The sequence below is a fragment of the Cydia splendana genome, chromosome 2, assembly GCF_910591565.1.
Source record: "Cydia splendana chromosome 2, ilCydSple1.2, whole genome shotgun sequence".
Lineage (NCBI taxonomy): Eukaryota > Metazoa > Arthropoda > Insecta > Lepidoptera > Tortricidae > Cydia > Cydia splendana.
Window position 1 is genome coordinate 11,999,829 of NC_085961.1, and position 25,437 is coordinate 12,025,265.

Here is a 25,437-nt window from a genome sequence, read left to right on the forward strand (position 1 = left end):
TACAACGCCAATATTGGACTCATCTCCAACTTTCTTTTTTTCGTTTAAATCTGCTTTTAGTTGCCTGATGATGTGAATATTGTTAAGTAAGATCGAAGTCAGTGATTGTTGCTTCCCGTTTACATATTTACAATGGGTGATAGCAGTGATTCCGAAGAGTTCTACGATGCCGAAGAGCTCACACCCATTAAAGGTTCTAAGTAAGTAAATTGTTTACACAATCTTCGTTCCTGGAATTAATCATATAATCGTTTAGGTCCTTAGCTAGTCTACCAATTATACTTATTACTGGTCCTTAATAATTCATGATAAAGCACCTTTTTATTCTAGTTGATTTATAGCAGGTAACGTGTTTCTAGTAACGATATGGATCGTAGGATCGTCCTTGGTTTGATCAAACGAATGTTGACAGTCTAATCAATGATGCGTATCTCATTTACATTCAATCGTGACTTATTACTAGGTAATATTAGAAGACTGCTTGAAAACTGTGTTTGCAACTCTGCAAAACTTAGAGCTCTGTATTGTTTAGATTGCATAGGTATACTCAAGTTGAAGTGCAGCACAAAACAACCAGAGATCGTACAATCTGTCACAGTTTATGTGGCACTGGGTGCTATAGAGAGTATAGAGTATTCTTATTTATTGTGGAATTGTGTAACAAATTTGACTATCTTTGCTTTTTAGCACAACTCACTAGTATATCGCTTTATAAGGGGACAAAAATAAATAAAAGAAGCCAATCTTTTTTACATTAAATTACTATAAAATAAAATGTATGTTTTGAATTTTTCTTGGGGTACACTGTCTTGTAAACACTTATTAACTTTCTAGGAGATCATCATTATGCAGAAACACAAGCCTAACAGACAGTTCCAAAGATAAAGAGAAGGAGAAACCGGCTGTAAAGACTGAATCAACACTTGTGGAAGCACCAAGTATAGCTCCGAGTGTATCCACTGCCGAGGTTGCCCCAGCAGATGATGACCGGAATACTGTTAAAAGTGTAAATATTTATCATTTCCAAGCAAAATGTCCCACTTGCCATAAAGACACTTTGACAGGTTACTCGTATAATGATTCAAGCAAATTTCGTCCTTATGGTAAGGGACGAAGTGGCACATATTGTTGTAAAACCCTGCAGGTATGCAGTATTACTTTCCTGGTGGAAAGATAGGTTGCTCCCATAAATTAATTCTTAAGCCATCAGGTTCATATTTGTATTCTATTCTATGTAACCAAAATTATGAATAATTATGCCAAAGTAGTTTTCTCAAAAAAAGTTCCTACTACAGTTTTCCTCTAATGCAAATAGTTTCAGATTTCCACATACTGTCCCATTAAAAAAAACACTGAATCTATATGTATGTGTGTGGCGGGACGACTTAGACACCTTCATTAATAACTGGCCGGAAAAAGCTTAACAACAGGAATTGTGGAAATCAAGGGAAGAGGCCTTTGCACAACAGTGGGACACTATAACAGGCTATTAAAAAATAAAATAATGTGACAGGTGGTGCAAGGGCGACGCCGGTTCCAAGAGCTACGACGCTGCATGCAAACAGACGAGGATGACGACACTGTTGATGCTGCTGCTGACCACCACTCTTTCACAGATGTTACGCAGCCATTTAAGTGAGCAACATTCATTTATTATCAATATTATCATTAATTGTATGAACTTTTTGGTGATTAATCTTATGGAATAAAAACATAGGAAAATAATGTGGAATTGTACTAAGCAATTAAATCACCTACTCTTTATGAAACATCAGAAATGATTTAGGTAATGTTAACTATGAAACTAACTTAATTGTAACATTACCTAAATGATTTTTTGTCATTTTTCGTAGGTACTAAACTATGAGTTTTTATTTTTATTTAATAATAATTAAATATTCAAAATACATTATTTTTCATAAAATGTAATAATATGAACTCTGCAAAACACTATTTTATTATTGAGTATAAGAAACAACCCAGCTTTTAACGCTTGATATGACAATTAGTTTAACTCGCAATTAATAATACTTCTATGGGTTTGATTTGGTTCCACCCTAAAGTTGAACTTGTTAATGCGCTGTATATGTATTCAAGTGAATAAATCATTCATTCGTTCAATGTTTTTACCGTTCGTTGCAGGGTGATAGCGCACGACACAATGAGCCTTCAGAGCATGACATCCCTGGGTCGCATTGGAAGGATCCTCAGCGGCGCGTCGGATTCACATTGTAATTATAACTATCCTAACATATTTGGATATTTGTGAGTCAATCACGAAAAAGTCTCGGACTTTTTCCTGATTTTGATGTAATTTGAAATACGATTTCAGAAGACAGATTGTTTTCTTAACCATAAAACACGCATAGCGACATCTGCCGTAAGAATACTAGACTACCTTAGCGGCATTAACCCTTGTCCAGGCGCAGTACGAATTATAGACCACATACGCGCCAATAGAATTTCTACTTTAGCAGTCCGAGTTATGGTTCAAATTTAATTGCACTTCGGGTAATGTTGTGGTAATTTGGTTCTTTTGGGAAAACCTTGTGCGTCCTGGAAAAGGGTTAAAGTTGTCTCAAATTGCAGAAATATGAGCTTTTTCAGCTAACATTCGTGAAGTGGCCCAGGCGTCTGCACCGCCGCGAGAAACTCACACGCCTGACGAACCTGTACCGGTGGACAGAACGCAAAATGGTAAATTTATATTAATATTCAGTTTATTTTCAGACACTTTGTGACAGGCTGGGTAACACTTCAGTAAGGGTACAGAAAGTTTATGATCCAAACAACTCTAGGCAAGCTGGAGGGATTCGGGCGGATGTTTGACGGGTTAAGGTACACAGTACACATACACAGCTGCAAAAGTGCATACCCACGTTGTTAATGGAATCCATTCATAAAGTGGGTATGTACTTTTGCAGCTCGCTGTACACCACACGAAGAGCGATCTCATATATGTATCTCATAGCAATGTTGAACCGATTCTATTGTAGGTACCGTTGTCCGTTTAAAACATTTGTCATTTGTTTGTGCTTTAACCTTATTAATATTTTCGTTGTCTCTGTTATGTACCATCACGCTCCGCGATTGTTACGCCATTTAGGGCCCTAGCTAAATTGGTTGTGCCATACGTAACGTAATGGAATGTCCAATTTTGCTAGAACCCTAAATGGCGTAACAATCACGGAGTGTGACTGTATATGGTATGATGATAAGATGTAAAAGCGAAAAATATACGTCGAACATTCGATTTTGTATGTATGTAATTGTTATACGTAATACTTATAGTTATCATATATTGTCATACCAAAATAGGTTGGCTTTCATTGTACATTTGTGGTGGTGGCAGTTTAATACTTACGTACTTTATACGATTAATGTCTGTCTCAATACTAGACGTAGATCTCTTGTATCCCAGCCATTCTCCTCATTCTTATTTTCATGAAAAAGGTAACAAAAGGTTTGTGTAATATCTTTATTGGCTGTACGAGATGCTTAATACTTAAATAATGTGAGCTACAGTTATCCTGAAGTAACTTTTTTGAGATAGACTAGTCTATTTAATTCGTTAATTATTGAGACTTCTATTTTTTTATTATTTGTATCTAGTTAAGCTAAAGCAAAATGGGATTAAAAACGCTAAATTTCTTAATTGTGTCCATGTTAGTCCAAAATGTAATGCTATGCTAACGCATTAACCCTGTGTCAGTGCTAGCGATGGAGCCGGACGTGATAGCCAGCACGAAGGCAAACAGCGTGAAGCAAGCGGGCAGCGTCGTCACGGCGCCCGCCGGCCCGCTGCCGCCGCCGCGACGCAAGAAGCCGCGTGAGTACTGTGTTGTAGCCCTGTGTCAGTTGTCTATGAGCCGGACATGATAGCCAGCACGAAGGCGTTCGTGAAGGAAGCGGGCAGCGTTGTCACCGCGCCCGCCGGCCCGCTGCCGCCGCCGCGACGCAAGAAGCCGCGTGAGTACTGTGCTGACGTAGCCCGTGTGTCAGCTGGCGATGAGCCGGACATGATTCAATTCTTCTTAAATGAACCTGTTTTGCAAACACGTTGGCGCGTTCGCACTACACCGCCCTGCTGCCCGCCGGCGTCGAGTCTGTGTTGTTCAACATACCGCAAAATCAACTTTCTGCAAATTCAACATTTTAGGATTCAACAAGCTGCAAATTCAACTTTATGCAATTTGGACTTATAGAGAATTCAACTTTATGCAAATTCAACATTTTAACATTCAACATGCTGCAAATTCAACTTTTTGTAAATCCAACATTTTAGGAATTCAACTTTGTGGTCCTGGAGGGTAAATAAACAAGTGATTAACAGCCTGATTTCGGGAGCATTGGCTACCTTTACAATCCTGACAGTCGAGCGCGCGCGCAGCTGACGCGATATTCAAAGTACACATTTGTTCCAGGCAAACTGCACGGCTCTCAATCACTATCGACGGCCGACGGCGACAACCTCAGCATCTGCACCAACGACACCGATGACTACCGCTATGAAAGGAGGAACAAGCTCGATTCCTTGTCAGTTGATGTGAGTTTATACCAATTTTAACTATAACTGCTGGAATACAATATTGCATACAAACTTACAAAATGTGATTGTTTCAGCCTCCATTACCTAATTCTGTAAGCCAGTGCATGGCGCTACCCAGCCCGGCGAGCACCATCGAATCCCTCACAAGAGAGTTCCAGGATTCGCTAGAACTATCCACTTCCAAATATGGTGAGATTACTATTCACTGATACTTATTAATAAATTTAATAATACTGTTTTAGATTTCGGATCATAGTTGTAATATCAGTAATATCACTGATAAGTAGCTTAAATTTTGCAAATCGAGAGGCTTAAATTTTATGACGCAACTAGTTTCTTAACTATGACTTTTGACAGTCACGGACCAATAATAAAACACATGACAATATGGCAGCTCAGTGTGGTATAAATATGGCTGCTATTTAACTGATCACCAGATTTAGTAAAATTTAATACCAAAAAAATATATTTTACCACCCTAAAATAATGAATGATCACCAAAATTATAACACCATTTTAATGTGAAATGATTACCAATTTTATTACATTTTACTATCCTTTTAACGGAAATGACACCAAACTAATCATTATTAACCCAAAAATAGTAAATGATTAGTAAATTTCAAACCCCATTTTAATGTAAAATGATAACCAAATTTTTTAATCTTGCTATCCTATTAAAGAAAATGACACAAAAATAATCATTCTAAACCCAAAAATAGTAAATGACCACCAAAATTAGAACTCCATTTTAATGTAAAATTATAACCAAATTTTAAAATCTTGCTATCCTATTAAAGCAAATTACTCCAAAATAATCATTGTAAACCCAAAAATAGTAAATGACCACCAAAATTGTAACCACATTTTTATAAAAAATGTGCAAATGTTTAATATAATAACTATTAAATTAATTAATCCACTTCGTCACCTTTTTCTAGTAGCATTTTATTTCTGTAACAGTCGCAGTTCTAACCTAACCTAACCCACTTTTCTAGTAGCATTTCGTTTCTGTAAGGGTCGCAGTTCAAACCTAATCTAACCCATTTTTCTAGTAGTATTTCTTTTCTGCAAGGGTCGCAGTTTAAACCTAACCTAACCCACTTTTCTAGTAGCATTTCGTTACTTTATGGGTCGCAGTTCAAACCTAACCTAACCCACTTTTCTAGTAGCATTTCTTTCTGTAAGGGTCGCAGTTCAAACCTAACCTAACCCACTTTTGTAGTAGCATATCTTTTCTGTAAGAGTCGCAGTTCAAACCTAACCTAACCCACTTTTCCAGTAGCATTTATTTTCTGTAAGGGTCGCAGTTCAAACCTAACCTAACCCATTTTTCTAGTAGCATTTGGTTTCTGTAAGGGTCGCAATTCAAACCTAACCTAACCCACTTTTCTGATAGCATTTCTTTTCTGTAAGGGGCGCAGTTCAAATCTAACCTAACCTACTTTTCTAGTAGCATTTATTTTCTGTATGGGTCGCAGTTGAAACCTAACCTAACCCACTATTCCAGTAGCATTTCTTTTCTGTAAGGGTCGCAGTTCAAACCTAACCTAACCCATTTTTCTAGTAGCATTTGGTTTCTGTAAGGGTCGCAATTCAAACCTAACCTAACCCACTTTTCTGATAGCAGTTTGGTTCTGTAAGGGTCGCAGTTCAAACCTAACCTAACCCACTTTTCTAGTAGCATTTCGTTTCTGTATGGGTCGCAGTTCAAATCTAACCTAACCCACTTTTCTAGTAGTATTTCGTTTCTGTATGGGTCGCAGTTGAAACCTAACCTAACCCACTTTTCTAGTAGCATTTCGGTTCTGTGAGGATCGCAGTTCTAACCTAACCTAACCCAATTTTATAGTAGCATTTCGTTTCTGTAAAGGTCGCAGTTCAAACCTAACCTAACCTACTTTTATAGTACCACTTCGTTTCTGTAAGGGTCACAGTGCTAACCTAACCTAACCCACTTAACTGATAGCATAGCAGTTTAACTTACTTTTCTAGTAGCATAACGAAATGCTACTAGAAAAGTAGGTTAGGTTAGGTAGGTATGTGGTACGTGGTACGGGGGGTTGAGCGGGAGGGGCTAGTAATTTTGGCATCAGTTTACTTTATTTGGTAATATGTATACATTTTTTGGTAATCATAGTGGTTTATTTAGGTGAAAATATCGCATTAATTTGGTCTTCAAGATTTGGTGATCATTAATGATTTTTGGTGGTCATTCAATATATTTGGTATTTGAATACAATTTGAAGGGCAGTCGTAATTAAAACGGTGGTACTTTTGTATTTTTAGGCCTTATTTTTTTGGTGTGGGGCTGTCCATAAATTACGTCATCGATTTTTGACGATTTTTGACCCCCCCCCCCCCTATAATCATCCAAAAATCATGCTTCAAATGACCCCATTTCCTCCTACTTCATGCTACCGTCATCCGATGTCCAGACCCCCCCCCCCCCCCCCCTAATTTGAAATGACGGAATTTATGAATAGCCCCTGTTCGGTAATTTTTTTTGGCAAGCATGATTTTTTTATTTAGGGTACTAAAGTATTTTTTGGTGGTCATTATATTTGTAGCCTATAAATATTTGTATATTATAAAATAAATTCCGTCATCCGAAATAAAATGCATTTATTTCAGCCAAATATGTGTCCATAGTTTGTTAGTAAAAAGAAAATACTTAAGTATATAACTATATTAGTGCTTAAACTCAATTGAAGCGTGGACCAGTGCCTGATTAGGCCACTGTCCCACCTCCCCGGTACTACTACGCTCAGACGCTTACGATGTCATAAAGTTAATTCTCATTTAATTTGTTGCAGCGCACGACAAGTCATCAATGAGTCATGAATCGCGCGCGTCGTCACGAAGCAGTACAGGTACCTCGATGAAACAGAGGCCTCCCGAATCCACACTCGACATTAAGGAGGCGGTTAGAGGTTAGTATTTCCACATTTTCAACTATAAAATATTGCCACTTACCTGCTTAGTAATAATTAGAGATGCAACGGATAATTGTTCGGCTGGATACCGGATATTCGGCCTAACCATCGGCCGAATATTCTGCCGGCAGAACTATACCTACATTTCGGTTTATCAGGTGCGCATTGTGCAGGTTTTGACCTGATTCGTAGTAGTGAACGTTCGCGCGGACTCATTTCCAGGTTCGAAATGAGTGAACGTGCATAGTTTTAAAATAATAAAGGAGTACGATTATGACCGTGACTATTTTTTATTCCAATTTTGTTTACTCCGAAATCAAGCAATTAACTATCCGGTATCCGGCCGGATGTTAAAATAATGGCCGGATAGGCCGGATACCGGATAGGAACCGAATATCCGGTGCATCTCTAGTAATAATGCTCAATTCGCTATGACAAGTTTTTGGTGATCCATAATTCACCCGCACCAGAGGCTTTCTGAATCCACCCTCGACATTTAGGAATCAGTACTTCGTCTTTAAAACTTTGTTGCCTTGTAATAAAGCTCAATTCGCAAGGACAATTTTATTGACTAAGCGCTCACTAGACTAGACGGCTAGACACTTACGATGAAATTTAAGTTAATTACTTATTCGTAACATTTTAAAGCGTTAATTTATCTTTGTATTCGTAAGCATTTAATAATTTACGTACCAAATTGTACCTTATGATTTTAAACGTAAGGTTTGTTTTTAGGTGATTATGTTGTGCGGCCGGCGGACGACGAACAGCGCTGCGGGTCGCGTACACACAGCGAGGGACGCTCGCAGCTCTCCACGGGGCACAGTAGCTTGGGCGGGAACACCAGGTGACTTTATTAAGTTTAACTAAAGTGAAGTGAATAAAAATATCTTTACTAAATCATTAGAAAATGAGTTCAATTTTGGCACATAGATTACTGGTTCATAAATCATAATACAATAAAGGGAGTCTTGTATAGGAATAGTACATTATTGTCGAGGCTCGGAAGTAGCTACTTGCAGGCTGAGGATTCGTTTTAAACGGACGACCTTGGGAGTCCGTTTAATTGAATCCGAAGCCAGCAAGTAGCCTTCCAGCCGAGTCATATATAGTGCTTTTCTCAAAAATGGTGCAAGAAATATAAATATCATAGAAATATTTTACAAAAGCAACTTTCTTACGTATATATTTTCACAGAAAAAAGTAGAAACAATTGAAAAAATTAGCTTTGCCGCCTTTTTATTTTTTTAATAAAAAAATAGAAGTGTATTTTTCTGCCGAAAATACGCCAACCTATTTGAGACAGCTAAATAGTCGCGGTACTAATCATCTGTTTGGCTGTTTAATGGGCCTGTGCCTTCATTTGATATGGCCATTTCAACTTTTAAAAAGTTTGGAACTCGACAAATAATGGAATTTGTATGCAACATTGCAGTCCCAAAATCGAGACTGCAATGTTTTTAACTTTTTAATTTTTGACTGACCATAAACTACGCGCTTCGCAACCTATTTTTTAAACGGCAAAGTCGACTTTGCCGTCCTTTTTTGAGAAAAAGTTTATCTGGGGGCACGGCCGTGCCCCCACCAAGACGAGACAAAGGGCAAAAGGCAGTGCATATCTTTTCTCGGCACGTTTCGTCGTATTTTCGAACCCTCGTAGTTTCGGCTTGGATAATGATAGAGAGCTGAAATTTTTTATACACTATGTAGTTAGTAGACTTATCAAAAACACCAAGTTTTATTAGGCTATCTATTATACTTAAAATTTTATACATACTTTAATTTCCACTGTCCGAACCATATGAAATTCGTGTCATAGAAAATACAGACTACTTCCTGAAGACCTAGAAGGCTGAAATTTGGCATGTAAAGATAGGTCTGTATGCTAACACATATGGTGATGAGAAATCTGTAACTTTCGCCCTGCAACCCCTTGAAATGGGGGTACCTAAAAATTGCTGTAAACCTGAAAACATTAGCAGGTAGCAGTGATTGGAGTGCTAATAAAGAAACAACAATAAAAAAACCAAAAAGTTTTCGAAGTGCAGATTTGAACCAGCTTCACGTAAACCAGCCAAGTAGCGCCCTCTATATTGACACTGTTTCTTGTCGTAAACTTTTCGAAACCTTACTTACCTACAACTTCAAACACAAGGGACGTTCTGTGAGCTGAAGAACCTCGCGAACATAGCCTAAATAAGTGTAGCCTAGCTATTAGAAGTGTAGCCTGTATTGATACTAGAATTGTTTTATCGAACCTGATTAGCAGTTAAAGGAGATCGTCGATTTTGTTCGGCACGTGGGCCCAGAACAAAGTTGAGCGTTTTGGATTGACCCACGAACGTCTTATTAATCGTCATAATCTCAAGATTACGAAAGTAAACACAGAATTACGAAATAAAACGGGAATGATGAGAAATCCTGCAGTGAAAACATGAATCTAGAAAGAAAAACTTTTGTACAGCTATGCGTATAGCATTCATACTATTCCGTAAATAAAGTCCGGTTTTTTTTTCAGAAAAAATTACAAGATCTGGCGTGTAAATATAACTGAAAATTTTTCTCATATAATATGAAGCAATATTTTTATCTCGTTTGTAGTTCATTACTTCCTAATAAAAGTGAACATATTGTTAGTAGGGAATATTACGGGAATTCTGCGTAGGTGGCGCCACTACCACTGTCTAGATCTGTCACAATCTGGGGGTCCACCGTGAAATAAGAGATTCGAAATTTCGTTATCTAACCACTCTATCACTCTTGCATATTCGAGCGATAAAGAGGCAGATAACTCAATTTCAAATTTCGCATTTCCCGGTAGGCCCTTGTTAACAAGCCGCCTTGATGCATCAATGTCATATTTTATAGTCTGTGAAAACTTGTCAACAAACAGTTTAAGGTACAGTATGTATAAGTTACTCTATGATTTTACTAGAGGCGGTAGTGCTACACTCTGGCGGCAGAACATTGCAGTAATATCCCCTATTGACCATTTGTAATACTTCATTCAACAATAATAAGGTTTATTTAAGGTTGGCGTTGCTTGTAAATATGTGACAGATTGATAAAAGATGGATGCGTTTCGTTGTATAAAAGGAGTAATATATATTATCATTATTTTGAATACATTTACATCTCTTCAATTTAAACCAAAATGCAAAGACAATTAAGTATTTTTTCTAAACTACGTATGTTAGATATTTTGATAGCCGTTTGTAATTTAAACGTAGATACAATAAAATTAATAATAAACTATACTGTGATATTTTTAAATAGTATCGAAACGCACGTATGTCAGCTATGAGGCTATGACAGACAGTGGCAGTTAGTGTCAAACTAGAATACAGACTTGTCTACCCACCTATTACCCACCACAAAGCTTAGTGCAAAGAGAATATATAGCTCCTTAGTGAAAAAACCTCACGGTTTGTGTGAATTTGAGGGTTATGTCAATGCTAATAAAGATGATGACGACGCAAAGCTTTTGAATAAATGTATTGATTAACGGAAATAAATAAATGTAATGTCTTTTTATTATGTATTTCTAATTCCCGTTTCATTTGCACCCAAGATTATATATTTTTCCGTAATAAAATCCGTATATAATTACTGTAATAGTCTGTACCATATACGCGATGGTTTTTCCTACGGGCCCAAATTCGACGATCTCCTTTCTGCACTCGATGTTTTAAGCATGTAAATAGCTAGAACACATGTCTCAAAAAAGAAAAAATGTCTAATGATATTGAAACTGCTGCTTCTTTAGGCGCTGATCTATACTGACTCTATCATTTTGTGAATTTTCCAAAAACACACAAGAATACAAAATTCATAAAAATCGGTTGAGTAAGCTGAATCAGAGACCTTCGTTAACGCTTGGGTCATTCAAAAAATCCCTATTATGTTTTAGTGTAAAAGCTTTATGCGCCTAGTCTTGGCAACACTTTACATGAAATGTTTTTGGTGGGATTATCTTTTCTTTTATACAAAGTTTGACCACCCTAACTGCCAATGTCAAGTTTAAGTTTCCGATGTAGGCCACAAGCCACAAGTTTGCAAACCATCCAACGCGCACGGTCCCTATTGTTTTTTCACATCACCTATTCGAAAAAGGGCTTTTTCTTCCCTGTTAGGAGGGATCAAAGTGGCACTTTTCTTCCCTGCTAGGAGGGATCAGTGGTGTACTTTTCTGTTCTAGGACACATTTTTTTTAAGTTTACAATACAATTTTTTTTAGCTTAAATAGTGTTTTGATACATGATAATTTCCTCATTTATTATTTATTTTATTTTCCTCATAGTTGATGTAAAAAGCAGTATGTGTCACACGGTATCAAAATTATTTCGTCTTGGACGTTAACACTTGAATCCCTCATTACGCTCAGGATTCTACTTTAGAATCCCTCATTACGCTCAGGATTCTACTTTAGAATCCATCGCTTCATTCAGGATTCAATGTACGCCCTTGACGGAAATATATCATTTTGATCCCTTGTAACAGAATAGTACCGTAGTTTGTGTTACAAGGGATCAAAATTATATATTTCCGTCAAGGGCGTACATTGAATCCTGAGCGTAATGAGGGATTCAAGTGTTAACGCCCAAGACGAAATAATTTTGATACCGTGTGACACATACTGCTTTTCACATCAACTATGAGGAAAATGAAAAAATCTTAAAGTTGTGACACACTATCGCACCGCACCGCGACCTTGGTGCGTCGCACACATAGGGGCTGTCCATAAATTACGTCATCGATTTTTGACCCCCCCCCCCCCCCCTATAATCATCCAAAAGTCATGCTTCAAAAGCCCCCATTTCCTCCTACTTCATGCTACCGTCATCCGATGTCCAGACCCCCCCCCCCCCCCTAATTTGAAATGACGTAATTTATGAATAGCCCCATAAGTGAGAGCGAGAAACAGAAATCTCTTTCTCGCTCTCACTTATGGGTGCGACACACCAAGGTCGCGGTGCGGTGCGATAGTGTGTTACGGCCTTTAGTGTTGACACTACAGTGTTGCCACTTTTTAATTTCTTTTTTGCCAGGCTGTACATACGATGTTCATAGTTAATTATATTAATATTTTATACTGGCAATGAAATGTCGTTGAACAGAAAAGTGCCACTTTGATCCCTCTCAGCAGGGAAGAAAAATCCATTTTCTGATTAGGTGATGTGAAAACTACTATTTATGTGGTCATTTGCAGACGGAGCAACTCAGAGTCCCTGGGCGGCGGCCGGCGCCGCTCCGCGGGCGACGAGCAGCTCGGGCTGGCGCTGCGCACACACTCCACCTCGGGACAACGTTTAACAGACATGCAGATACTCGAGCAGGTCACCGTGCTCAACCTGGACACCGGTCAGTGCTGTGAAGTGTAGTCAGTTAGACGGAACCACTCTCAGTGCATGGCAGGCGATGAGCAGCTCGGGTTAGCGCTGCGCACACACTCCACCTCGGGACAACGTTTAACAGACATGCAGATACTCGAGCAGGTCACCGTGCTCAACCTGGACACCGGTCAGTGCTGTGAAGTAGACATTCAGACGGAACCACTTTCAGTGCATGGCAGTCGACGAGCAGCTCGGGCTGGCGCTGCGCACGCACTCCACCTCGGGACAACGTTTAACAGACATGCAGATACTCGAGCAAGTCACCGTGCTCAACCTGGACACCAGTCAGTGCTGTGAAGTGTAGACAGACGAAACACCTCTCAGTGCATGGCAGTCGACGAGCAGCTCGGGCTGGCGCTGCGCACGCACTCCACCTCCGGACAACGTTTAACAGACATGCAGATACTCGAGCAGGTCACCGTGCTCAACCTGGACACCAGTCAGTGCTGTGAAGTGTAGACAGACGAAACACCTCTCAGTGCATGGCAGGCGACGAGCAGTTCGGTCTGTCACTCGCGGTACATTTCGGCCCAGCAGCCTTACTGACATGCAGTCAGTGCTGTGCAGGTGTAGTCAGATGGAGCCAGATGATGCAGACTGGATGCAGTAACTACTGTCAATGACATGAAACACTCAACTCAGTCAGCCCCTCTGTCTTTTTCAATCTGACTAATATTTATAAAATAATTGTAGATCGGTGTCTCAACATGACCTATTAAAAACGAATTTTCTACCATAAATACTCGTACTTTAACGTTTTATTAGAGCACAACCCTTTAGCCAGCAATTACTTGTCTAAAATACTTGCTTGATAGGTATTGTTACATAATATCATACATACATATAGCGCTCTTACATAACTAAATATATTATTTGTGAATATTTTATAGTGTTTTAACCGTGAACAGTACAAAAAATCTCCAAAAAGAATTATATTTTCTTATTTCTAAATTACTTTCTACAGGAGAAAGGGTGCCTCTAAGCGTAGCGGAGCACAAAATACCTCAATGCATCAATCCACTGAGTCTGCACATCATGAGACTCACGTCGGAGTACATAGGGCGAGCCAATGACGACGAAAATGTGAGGTAACTATAAATCAACAACTTTAGCAACTGGCATAACAACGAAATTACGTTAGCGCTTGGCATAGACAAAGAATACTAAGACGCGTATGAAGTGTAAAATATTGTAGCCGCAAATTTGAGATGACACTGCAGGACCTCGTTGTCAAGCGCTGACGTTTATTAATTTTGCTCCCACTAAAGGCTATGACTTACACAAAATCGCAGGAAGTAATTTTTATAATTATGACAGCTTCCTATGATTTAAAGCGACCCCAAATACAATTCTCCCGCCCCCAGTGTGTTTTTGCTACTAACAAAAGCAAGTGGTCATGGGGCCTTTGTCAGCTAATCGCTCACCAAAATACTAAGTAGAAAAGTAAACAACAAGGGTCTATTTATATTTCCTAAACTACATTATATAAGAGAATGATCATCAGCCACTAGAAGAAGTAGAATTCCTGTATTCCTATCCATTTTGCTGCTTTGACCTAGTTCGTTGTCACCCTATCCACGACGCTGAGTGCTGGGTTCGAATCCCGTTAAGAAAATGGGTTAACGTCACGGTAGGTGGTCATTAACAAATTGGTAAGAGAGGATAGCCTCTAAAAACCTTATATTTACGATTAGCTTTGACCGACCAATTTTTAGAAGAGAGAATCTGTGGAAATCATAATTCGTTCAATACAGAATCTGCAGAACTATTGGGATTCATCCATTGATGAATCCAAAAGCCCATGTTGGTTTTAAATACATTTTCAGCTTGGAACTGGTGCAAAAGACGTGGCGCAAGCGTCTCTCTGTGTTCTCAAGAAAGTCTCTCACGCCACCGGTTGAAATGGGAATCCTACCAGCGGATTCGGACTTCAGTATTAATATTAGGTTTACTTTTTGTTTACGTTGTTTTCATTACATTTTATTTAACAATTTTGCGGAGAACAGCTCATTTGGCTGTATTAAGTTACATTGCGCAGTTCTTCAATTGGGCACTACCCAATCTGGTGTTGGTACCATTCATATTCTTATTATACTAGTAACTACATGCGGATTTTTAAATTAACATGGTTAACAAGGTTAACATGTCTCGGAACAGGGGATTTTATTTTCTTTTGTAATGTAACTTCGCAACTTGTAATAAAATATTGTTTCATTTCGTTGGTACATACATACATTAATTACATTACATAGTTTTGGGTTTTCTAGCGGTCAACATTTTTATAAGTTAAACACATTATCAAATGTGCGTTTTGTTGTATTTTGTAAGTCTGCATCTATTTTGTCCGTCCGAGTATGTTATTGTTGTGTTTTTGTTGAATGTACATATCACGAGTGGTGTGGTGTTTTCGCACACTAGATGTTTTTAGATTTTTAGAGACACTTAACGACCATCACCTACTATCATAAAATTATATTTAGTGTTTTTTTTACAAATGCGACATATTCTCTATTAAGTATTAGGTCATTACCTATGAAATTGGCGTTTTGTTCGGAGAATTTAGACGAAACACGAATTTCCATACAATTAATTTTGCGGATATTTTTTTGATGGCTAATTCAAACCAAACAAAATTTTTCCAGTAATTTTTGACACCTTTAAGGTATGTTTTCAATATCTCCATTTCTTGAAAATTGGTACCATTAGAAAAATATAAGTAATTTTAATACTCGAACCGACAGCACATGAAAAGACCTATTTTCAAGGCTTAATTCTGAACACTTAACAATAAAAAATAACAATTAATTGCTGTCAAGCAGTTTGGCGAAATCATATTGTAGTTTTATTGTAATTGTGTATGTACTTTTGTAAAAAAAAAAAAAACTAGGATCAGACTTATATCTATGAACAAAAACGCCAATTTCATAGGTAAGGACCTAATATAACGTTTTATGGTCAAGAAATGTTTCATATATCAAAAGATAATGTTTGTGTGTTTAAAATTTTAGTTTTCCTTCTCATGAACCACCTTGTAACTTTTAGTTAAGTATTATTAGGCGATACTGCCCCAACCTCTATTTCGCCAAGAATTTACGGCCTCCAGTTTGGTGGCCGCTATAGACCGGCCGCTTAAATAAGTCCTCGCCTGCGCGGTACGGGGGCGACGGGGTAGGACGACTAAGCGGCTAAGGGGTGGCGGGGAAGGTGCGGGCAGCAGGCGTACGGCGCCCGCACCTTCCCCGCCACACTTCTAAGCCATATTTTATAACTAGTATAGTATGTGATATGTGTCCCAGGGAAACGGACGAGGAGAGCGAGAGCGTGTGCACGGGCGGCGCCGACGAGGACGGCAAGGAGGCCAAGCAGGCCGCCGACAGCAAGAACACTATTCGGAAGAAGACTGAGAAGTGAGTCACGCCTTCTACTTTATCTAAAGTGTCATTCTGTGGAACTTGCTAACTATGTAAACAGACCGCCATGTTGAAATTGTCAAAGAATGACGAATTTACTAGTGACTTTTGCTTACATAGTTAGCAAGTTCCTTAGAATGACACTTTACTGTCCGGAATATCGGAACTTAACGACCATCACCTACTATCATAAAATTATTTTTAGTGTTTTTATTCGTACGTTCATAATCGCATTGTAATATGCACGCTTGAAAAATAAACTACTTATCAGTAACAAGTTGTTAAATAAAAGTTTGAATGGTATCCCATTCACAAATTCGCGGCGACTTACGAAATTAAAAAAGCTTTGACATTCTTATCTTTGTAATTGATTTGCTGAGGCAGATAATTTGTATAAAAGCAATTTTATTGAATAATTTATTATAAATTTAGGGCAGCCCCACCTCCATTAGTGAAAAGTCACTCGCAAGACAGTATAAACACGAAAATAGTTCCCGAAGTGAACCAAAACAGGTGACGGTGTGATACTAACAAGTCTGTGTGTTGTTGCAGTGCAGTTTTGGAGATTTGTATGAATATTTTGTAGTAACTCGACCACTTATAAATACCCATCTCCGCTTGGCCCTTTTACGAGCGTGTATTACCATTGTTGCCTTATAACAAAGACATTTAAAACTGCCCCTGTCAGTTATTAATGGATGAAAGAAAACTTTATACAGGCACATGTAAACCGTCACTAATTTTTAAGTCTATGTTTTATTTGAATGTTAGTAATAAAACCATGCAATACGTGTTTTTTTAAATAAATTATGTTTATGTTTATACATTTTAAAACTTATTGATTTGTTGGCTTTATACATTTTAGGGGAAAGCCACAAGAAATCGTCATTACAAATAAAACACGATGTTACCAAAGACGTTTCGATGACATTGAGTTGGTATTCTTTTCGCTAAACTGTGTCTCATTTTTTATCAATGTTTGCATGCTATAGAAATGTAAAACAAAAGGCTTTTTGTATTTAATATAAAGTGTACCTATTCCCCTCATAATTACCTTTAAACGATTTCCATTCATGTATCTACAAAAGAATAGGAACCCAACCCGACTATACCTAATGCTTCTCTGCTGCCCAGCTCCTCAATTTTACTCACAATAACCTGCTAGGTGTATTCATATCATACACACCGAAACGAATCGAAAATCTTTTCAATTAAATTTTAATTGAAACTTGACTAATTTCCAGACTAAAACGCTTCCTAGGCAGCACTGTGAAAAAAACAGTAGACGCAGCGAAATCGCTGGCGCAAGAAGTGTCGCATGCACGACACAAGGAGGACGTGGCCGACATAGCGGACGACGTGCGGGGCGAGCACAACATCAAGCTGAAGGCCTCCAACTCGCACAAGGGGCCTTACGACTTCGACGGCTGCGTGCGGCACGTGCAGGTTCGTACCTAACAAGAAGTGTCGCGTGCACGGCACAAGGAGGACGAGGCCGACATAGTGGATGACGTGCGGGGCGAGCACAACATCAAGCTGAAGGCCTCCAACTCGCACAAGGGGCCTTACGACTTCGACGGCTGCGTGCGGCACGTGCAGGTTCGTACCTAACAAGAAGTGTCGTGTGCACGGCACAAGGAGGACGAGGCCGACATAGCGGACGACGTGCGGGGCGAGCACAACATCAAGCTGAAGGCCTCCAACTCGCACAAGGGGGCTTACGACTTCGACGGCTGCGTGCGACACGTGCAGGTTCGTACCTAACAAGAAGTGTCGCGTGCACGGCACAAGGAGGACGAGGCCGACATAGCGGACGACGTGCGGGGCGAGCACAACATCAAGCTGAAGGCCTCCAACTCGCACAAGGGGCCTTACGACTTCGACGGCTGCGTGCGGCACGTGCAGGTTCGTACCTAACAAGAAGTGTCGCGTGCACGGCACAAGGAGGACGAGGCCGACATAGCGGACGACGTGCGGGGCGAGCACAACATCAAGCTGACGGCCTCCAACTCGCACAAGGGGCCTTACGACTTCGACGGCTGCGTGCGGCATGTGCAGGTTCGTACCTAACAAGAAGTGTCGCGTGCACGGCACAAGGAGGACGAGGCCGACATAGCGGACGACGTGCGGGGCGAGCACAACATCAAGCTGAAGGCCTCCAACTCGCACAAGGGGCCTTACGACTTCGACGGCTGCGTGCGACACGTGCAGGTTCGTATCTAAGAAGTGTCGCGTGCACGACACAAGGAGGACGTGGTCGACATAGCGGACGTCGTGCGGGGCGAGCACAACATCAAGCTGAAGGCCTCCAACTCGCACAAGGGGCCTTACGACTTCGACGGCTGCGTGCGGCACGTGCAGGTTCGTACCTAACAAGAAGTGTCGTGTGCACGGCACAAGGAGGACGAGGCCGACATAGCGGACGACGTGCGGGGCGAGCACAACATCAAGCTGAAGGCCTCCAACTCGCACAAGGGGGCTTACGACTTCGACGGCTGCGTGCGACACGTGCAGGTTCGTACCTAACAAGAAGTGTCGCGTGCACGGCACAAGGAGGACGAGGCCGACATAGCGGACAACGTGCGGGGCGAGCACAACATCAAGCTGAAGGCCTCCAACTCGCACAAGGGGCCTTACGACTTCGACGGCTGCGTGCGGCACGTGCAGGTTCGTACCTAACAAGAAGTGTCGCGTGCACGGCACAAGGAGGACGAGGCCGACATAGCGGACGACGTGCGGGGCGAGCACAACATCAAGCTGACGGCCTCCAACTCGCACAAGGGGCCTTACGACTTCGACGGCTGCGTGCGGCATGTGCAGGTTCGTACCTAACAAGAAGTGTCGCGTGCACGGCACAAGGAGGACGAGGCCGACATAGCGGACGACGTGCGGGGCGAGCACAACATCAAGCTGAAGGCCTCCAACTCGCACAAGGGGCCTTACGACTTCGACGGCTGCGTGCGACACGTGCAGGTTCGTATCTAAGAAGTGTCGCGTGCACGACACAAGGAGGACGTGGTCGACATAGCGGACGTCGTGCGGGGCGAGCACAACATCAAGCTGAAGGCCTCCTACTCGCACAAGGGGCCTTACGACTTCGACGGCTGCGTGCGGCACGTGCAGGTTCGTACCTAACAAGAAGTGTCGCGTGCACGGCACAAGGAGGACGAGGCCGACATAGCGGACGACGTGCGAGGCGAGCACAACATCAAGCTGAAGGCCTCCAACTCGCACAAGGGGCGTTACGACTTCGACGGCTGCGTGCGACACGTGCAGGTTCGTACCTAACAAGAAGTGTCGCGTGCACGGCACAAGGAGGACGAGGCCGACATAGCGGACGACGTGCGGGGCGAGCACAACATCAAGCTGACGGCCTCCAACTCGCACAAGGGGCCTTACGACTTCGACGGCTGCGTGCGACACGTGCAGGTTCGTACCTAACAAGAAGTGTCGCGTGCACGGCACAAGGAGGACGAGGCCGACATAGCGGACGACGTGCGGGGCGAGCACAACATCAAGCTGAAGGCCTCCAACTCGCACAAGGGACCTTACGACTTCGACGGCTGCGTGCGGCACGTGCAGGTTCGTACCTAACAAGAAGTGCCGCGTGCACGGCACAAGGAGGACGAGGCCGACGTAGCGACGAATTCAATTTTTTATAAGTGATATAGGTACTTTGTAAGCTTACATTAGTCAAATGTCAAATACTGCTTTTTTAGTGATGGAAAGTGTTATTCCCACTAGTTACCAACAAGTTGTTACCAGTGGTAACTACTGGGATATTTCTTCCCACGTTTTACCACTGGTAACTACTGGAAAAAATAACTACTGGATTTTTTTTCCAGTAGTTACCAGTGGTAAAAAATGGAAAAAAAATCCCAGTAGTTACCACTGGTAACTACTTGGTGGTAACTATTGGGAATAACCCGATGGAAATGGTAGAGTAGAACTAGACTATAGTTATAGTAAGTGTTATTTTGTACGTTTGCTGCTTAGTGCGCGTCTTCTGTCAATAGGTATTAGTCGTTATAATAGATCTTGATTAAAGTCCAAATCCAATTTCGTTAAACAAACCGAACGAATTGAGATTATCTCGTCAACACGTTGAACAAGCTTTGTCGTTTGTGCAGGAGATGGGCAGCGGGCACTCGGGCGCCGTGTGGTGCTGCAAGTTCAGTGTATGCGGCCGCCTGCTCGCCACGGCCGGCCAGGACCGCCTGCTGCGGGTGTGGGTCGCGAGGGACGCTTACGCCGTCTTCCAGGTATTTAATATTGGACCTTATCACATAGCAGTAAGGTTGCGAATGATCAGTTTACAAGTTCGGTTCCACCCTTATACTTTTCCTTTCCGTTTCCAAAATTACCTAACATTTGTGTTTGTGGCATCGATATTGCAGTGTCGTTTACACATTTGCAATTTACACATTTTAGTGGCGTTTGCATTAATGCTGTTTATCCCTACCCAGACAAGCTGTTAACTGACAGTGCTTATAAAATTTTCTCAATCACGTTAACGTTAAAAATAGTAGCAAATCTGTCAAACTTCCCCTTATGGTACACGTACAAACAATTGAAACAACCAGCGCTACAAATTCAGTCCTACCATGCTAAATAACGACTTACATTTTACAGGACATGCGCACAAAATACAACGCAGAGCAGAAATCCTCCCCGACCCCCTCACAAGAGTCCCTCGCGTCGCTCACCGCCCCACCACCGAGTCCAGAGGACACACCCTTAGGCCCCTCCGCCCCATTCCACCCGAAACCTTTCTGCACCTATTCGGGGCATACATCAGACTTGCTAGACGTATCCTGGTCTAAGAACTACTTCATACTGTCAAGCTCGATGGACAAAACTGTTCGGCTGTGGCACATCTCGCGCGGGGAGTGCCTGTGCTGCTTCCAGCACATCGACTTCGTGACCGCCATCGTGTTCCACCCGCGCGACGACCGGTACTTCCTGTCGGGTAGTCTGGACGGGAAGCTGAGGCTTTGGAACATTCCTGATAAGAAGGTAACATTTATGAAAAAATGCATTTCAATATACAAGAACTGGACTGGAAACGAACCTTTAGGCATAGGGGTTTGCATACATGGTTCGTGTAAATTAGTATTGAATTCTTATAGCATACAAAAACACACACGAATGCCTCGTCAATTATTAATTATATCGGACTGCTCTGTCAAAATATAGTTTAGCTTGCCGTTTGTATATTGTTATCAATATAAAACTTCTTTCAGGTCGCGGTTTGGAACGAGGTCGACGGCAAAACAAAACTAATAACTGCCGCAAACTTCTGTCAAAACGGCAAGTTTGCCGTCGTTGGCACCTACGACGGCCGCTGCATCTTCTACACCACCGACCAGCTCAAGTACCACACGCAGATAGACGTGCGCTCCACTAGAGGCAAGAACTCCACCGGGAGGAAGATCAGCGGCATAGAACCCATGCCCAACGACGACAAAATCCTAGTAACATCAAACGACAGCAGAATAAGACTGTACGATCTCAGAGACTTGAACCTCTCCTGCAAATACAAGGGCTACGTGAACGTATCGAGTCAAATCAAAGCCTCGTTCTCACACGACGGCAAATACATAGTCAGCGGGTCAGAGAACCAGTGCATTTATATTTGGAAGACGTATCATGACTACTCTAAGTTCACGTCGGTGAGGCGGGACAGGAACGACTTCTGGGAGGGGATCAAGGCACACAACGCGGTGGTGACCTGCGCGGTGTTCGCGCCCAACCCGGACCATATGATCCGCATGATTGCGGAGCGGGAGGAGGAAGAGAAGGCCAGCAAAGGAATCGACGATAAGGAGGAGCCGGTTGGTTATTTATTCATTTTTTTTGCATGTCGTGGATATGTTTAAAGAATGTTTATCTTCAGGCAAAAAATACAAGCTTTTAACTTGCCGTGTTCGTATGTAAAGGTGGTATTCCACCTATCCAATTTCTTTGTCCAATGTCAGTGCGTCTCACTCTTTCATTAAAGCGAAATGTGAGACGCAATACACATTGGTCAGATGGAATACCATCCTTAGGAATACGAGTATAAGGGTGGGGTCGTATGATAATTGGACTGGGCAGGTTCAAACTGTTAATTTAGTGTTTGGGATACAAAAACATAAGTTTAGACTCTTACCCCCTTATTGACTTATTCATAAAACTTTACGGGCCTGATTTAGTTAATTTATGTTTTATTCCTTTCTTACAAATACATAAGTCAAAATGACAGATAAGGACAAACTATTATTGGCTAATTGAGGTTTGTGGCGCGTTTATGAAAGGGGGTTAGGAATCTTAATTTAGTAACACTTCTTTTCATATAATATTTTCTTTTTTACAGAAGGGCACGGAGGGCATGGTTTCCTCCTCGCAGACGGGGCACGTGCTGGTGAGCACGGACTTTAACGGCTGCATCCGCGTGTTCGTGCACAAGGCCAAGCCCAAGCACTCCTCGCTGCCCGCCTCTGCGCTCGCGTAGCCTCACAACACACAATCAGAAGGGCACGGCCTGGTGTCCCACAAAACGGACTTCTACGTTCATTCTCAAGGCCCAAGCCAGGCTTCACGCTCGCGTAGGTAGCCGTATAAGATATCTTACAGAAGGCAGGGAGTGGTTCTCAAAGCGCAGCCTAGGCACTCGTCGGGCGTCGCTGCCCGCCTCCGCGCTTCCACAACATATCTTACAGAAAGGAGTCTAACGAACGGGACACGTGATCGTAAAAACGGACTTTACGCTCGTTCTCAAGGCCTAGCCTAGCCCGGGCACTTCTTGATGTCTGGCTTCGCGATTAGCCTACACGTTACAAAAGGGCAGTGCGTGTGCGTGTCTCACAGACGGGGCACGTGCTCGTCACTGATGGAATGGACTTCGAAATCGTGCACAAAACCCATTCCAAGCTGTCCTCGCTGCCCTTTTACGTGTTCGCTTAGCCTCCATCTTTGCAGGCGAAGTGAAATCTGGCTATCATCACCAGTAATCTCGATTTTCTATTTCAACTGGCTCTATTGCTCTTTCATTATCTTGCTTTAGTTTGGCTTGGTTTGGCCAACTATGTTAAGAAATGTCAAGGTACAACAATGCAGTATATCTCTGTTTTCTTTTCTTCAATATAAGCATAAGGTTATTAGATTCCTGTTCGTTTGTATTTCGTTATTCTAGTATGATCAGATCTGACTTTATAAATTACTCCTTTATTAGCAGCCTATGCTGTCGGTTCTTCAATCTTTCTATACTTTCACTCTATCCCAAACTTTAAGGCCTCATATAGACGGTGCGAGAACTCGCATGCGAGTTTCATTACATTACGTTGTTTGATCGGTAGGCTGAATTGATGTAACCTCAATGGTCCGCAATGTAACTATGCGAGTTCGCGCGCCGTCTATATAAGCCCTGTACTTATTCTTTTCTTAATTTTAAGGTGGGTTTGTACAGTTTAAGTAGTGCTTTTACTTTTTTGTTATTTCGCAACCACCAACACCCCATTTCAACATTTTAGTAGTCAATATTTACCGTTGTGAGAATAAACACCAACATTATGTTAAAGGTCAATATCAAAACCACTAGCATTGCTAGAACAATCGCTTTATTGACAGACATATTGGGAGACCTACTAGAAAGGTCGACTTTACATTGGAGAAACTAATAATAGAGATAGTTCGTGAGGCATTAGGGGGTGTCCATTAATCACGTCCCCGATGTTGCCGATTTTTGACTCGCCCCCCCTCTAGGCCCCCTAAACCTAAACGCATCACGTTTAATCACTTAAGCGTAAGAATGTGAAAGTAAATCGAACGATAACAGACAAAGTAAATATTATTTTTTAGTTATTTACGGTTGATTGCAGTATGAATAGTTATGATAGTTAGGATTTTATAACTACATTATGTTTATACAGCGGGTGCGCTACTTGCAATATTTATTACAGCCATATTATATAAAACTAATCGAATTTGAGTGGTTATCGGTATATTCTTGTGGGTGTTTTGCGTTGCTACGTACGTATATCTCCTTTAAAATTTGATGAAGATAATTATTGTTTACATTATTTATAAATAAAAATGAATTAAACGTCGTTATTTGACGTTGCGGTAAAATGTTATTTTGTATCAATGCTTGCATGCGATAAAGATGTCTTTATTTATTTCAAAATCTTGAGCACGCAACTCGTTTATTGTCATATTATAATATTTTACTTCGTCTATATACTTAGATCATGACTAATATGATTTGTTGATATGGAAACATTGTCTCATTCATACGCATACAACTATTTATGATTAGAAGACACATTACTTAATTATTCAATCAATTATAAACGGCTTTTGTTATATTTTTAAATTGAAAATTAGACAGGTTTCTGATTGAGGTGATTTTTTAGTAACAATATAAAAATACTAGCGTACCTACTCCATATCATCTAATTAAAGTTCTGCGGAACCCTGTCATTCTAATAATCAGCTTACCACCTTTTAACCTTTTGGACGCCAATGACCGATATATCCGCACCGCAGGTTCAACGCCAAAGACCGATTAGTCGGTCACAGACCACAGAGCAACAAAGACCTACGTGCATATGCATAAAGTTCAATTTCAGTTTTGACACTTCGGTGACGTGGCGTCTGAGTGACAGCTTTCGTGTTTGATACGGCGTCGAAAAGGTTAACCCTTTGAACGCCATGCCTATTGTACCTATATAGCCCGCCATCGTAAACCTTGGAATGCACGAAGGTTAATATTACAATACATATTATAACCATCCGGCCTGTGGCCGTCTCGAAATATATATCTTATCGGAATATATGAAGGTGCATTTTACACTAAACGCGTTCATAGTGTGAACGTCTTTGATGGTAACGGGGAAAAGTTATTGCAACACAGTATGACGTCAGCATAAGTTCATTTAAAGACAATAGAATTACAGCTCGTATTACTTAGCACTAATGGAGGTTTTTATATTCGCGCCTCATATATTTTTAATAAGTTCTTGCCTTAACTAGTAAACCCATGTGATTATAGTAAGTGTACATTGATTAGTTAGTATTGTATTATACAGATCGCGATGCCATTGTCATATGAATGATTATCATATATTTGTAACTAGTGTTTGCCTCAATAAATAATGGTTATTTATTTT

At 41.1% G+C, this 25,437-nt stretch overlaps 2 protein-coding genes and 1 long non-coding RNA gene across 3 annotated transcripts in view; 1 reads left to right on the top strand and 2 right to left on the bottom strand.

Annotated features, from left to right (window-relative positions):
• On the top strand, window positions 1–25,433 carry LOC134803861 (WD repeat-containing protein 44). The gene is made up of 19 exons (XM_063776691.1): window positions 1–200; window positions 835–1,006; window positions 1,514–1,635; window positions 2,143–2,231; window positions 2,608–2,697; window positions 3,713–3,829; window positions 4,425–4,546; window positions 4,624–4,738; window positions 7,366–7,482; window positions 8,221–8,332; window positions 12,695–12,862; window positions 13,850–13,966; window positions 16,175–16,285; window positions 16,721–16,801; window positions 17,533–17,734; window positions 20,419–20,550; window positions 20,921–21,304; window positions 21,532–22,122; window positions 22,644–25,433. The coding sequence occupies exons 1-19, from the start codon at window positions 133–135 to the stop codon at window positions 22,779–22,781; spliced, it is 3,048 nt and encodes a 1,015-aa protein (XP_063632761.1). The 5' UTR covers window positions 1–132; the 3' UTR covers window positions 22,782–25,433.
• LOC134804118 (uncharacterized) overlaps window positions 1–25,437 on the bottom strand; it is an 805,015-nt gene that overhangs the window by 713,573 nt on the left and 66,005 nt on the right. The gene's annotated exons all lie outside the window — the stretch shown is intronic.
• The window catches only part of LOC134803971 (uncharacterized), a 460,442-nt gene that overhangs the window by 92,450 nt on the left and 342,555 nt on the right, over window positions 1–25,437 (bottom strand). The gene's annotated exons all lie outside the window — the stretch shown is intronic.

Excerpts from the sequence above, each read along its gene's own strand:
- LOC134803861 (XM_063776691.1), top strand. The coding sequence starts at position 133 with ATGGGTGATAGCAGTGATTCCGAAGAGTTCTACGATGCCGAAGAGCTC. Across the intron at positions 1,636-2,142 it reads GATGTTACGCAGCCATTTAA|GGTGATAGCGCACGACACAA; the intron begins GTGAGCAACATT and ends CGTTCGTTGCAG. Across the intron at positions 2,698-3,712 it reads GGTGGACAGAACGCAAAATG|TGCTAGCGATGGAGCCGGAC; the intron begins GTAAATTTATAT and ends ACCCTGTGTCAG.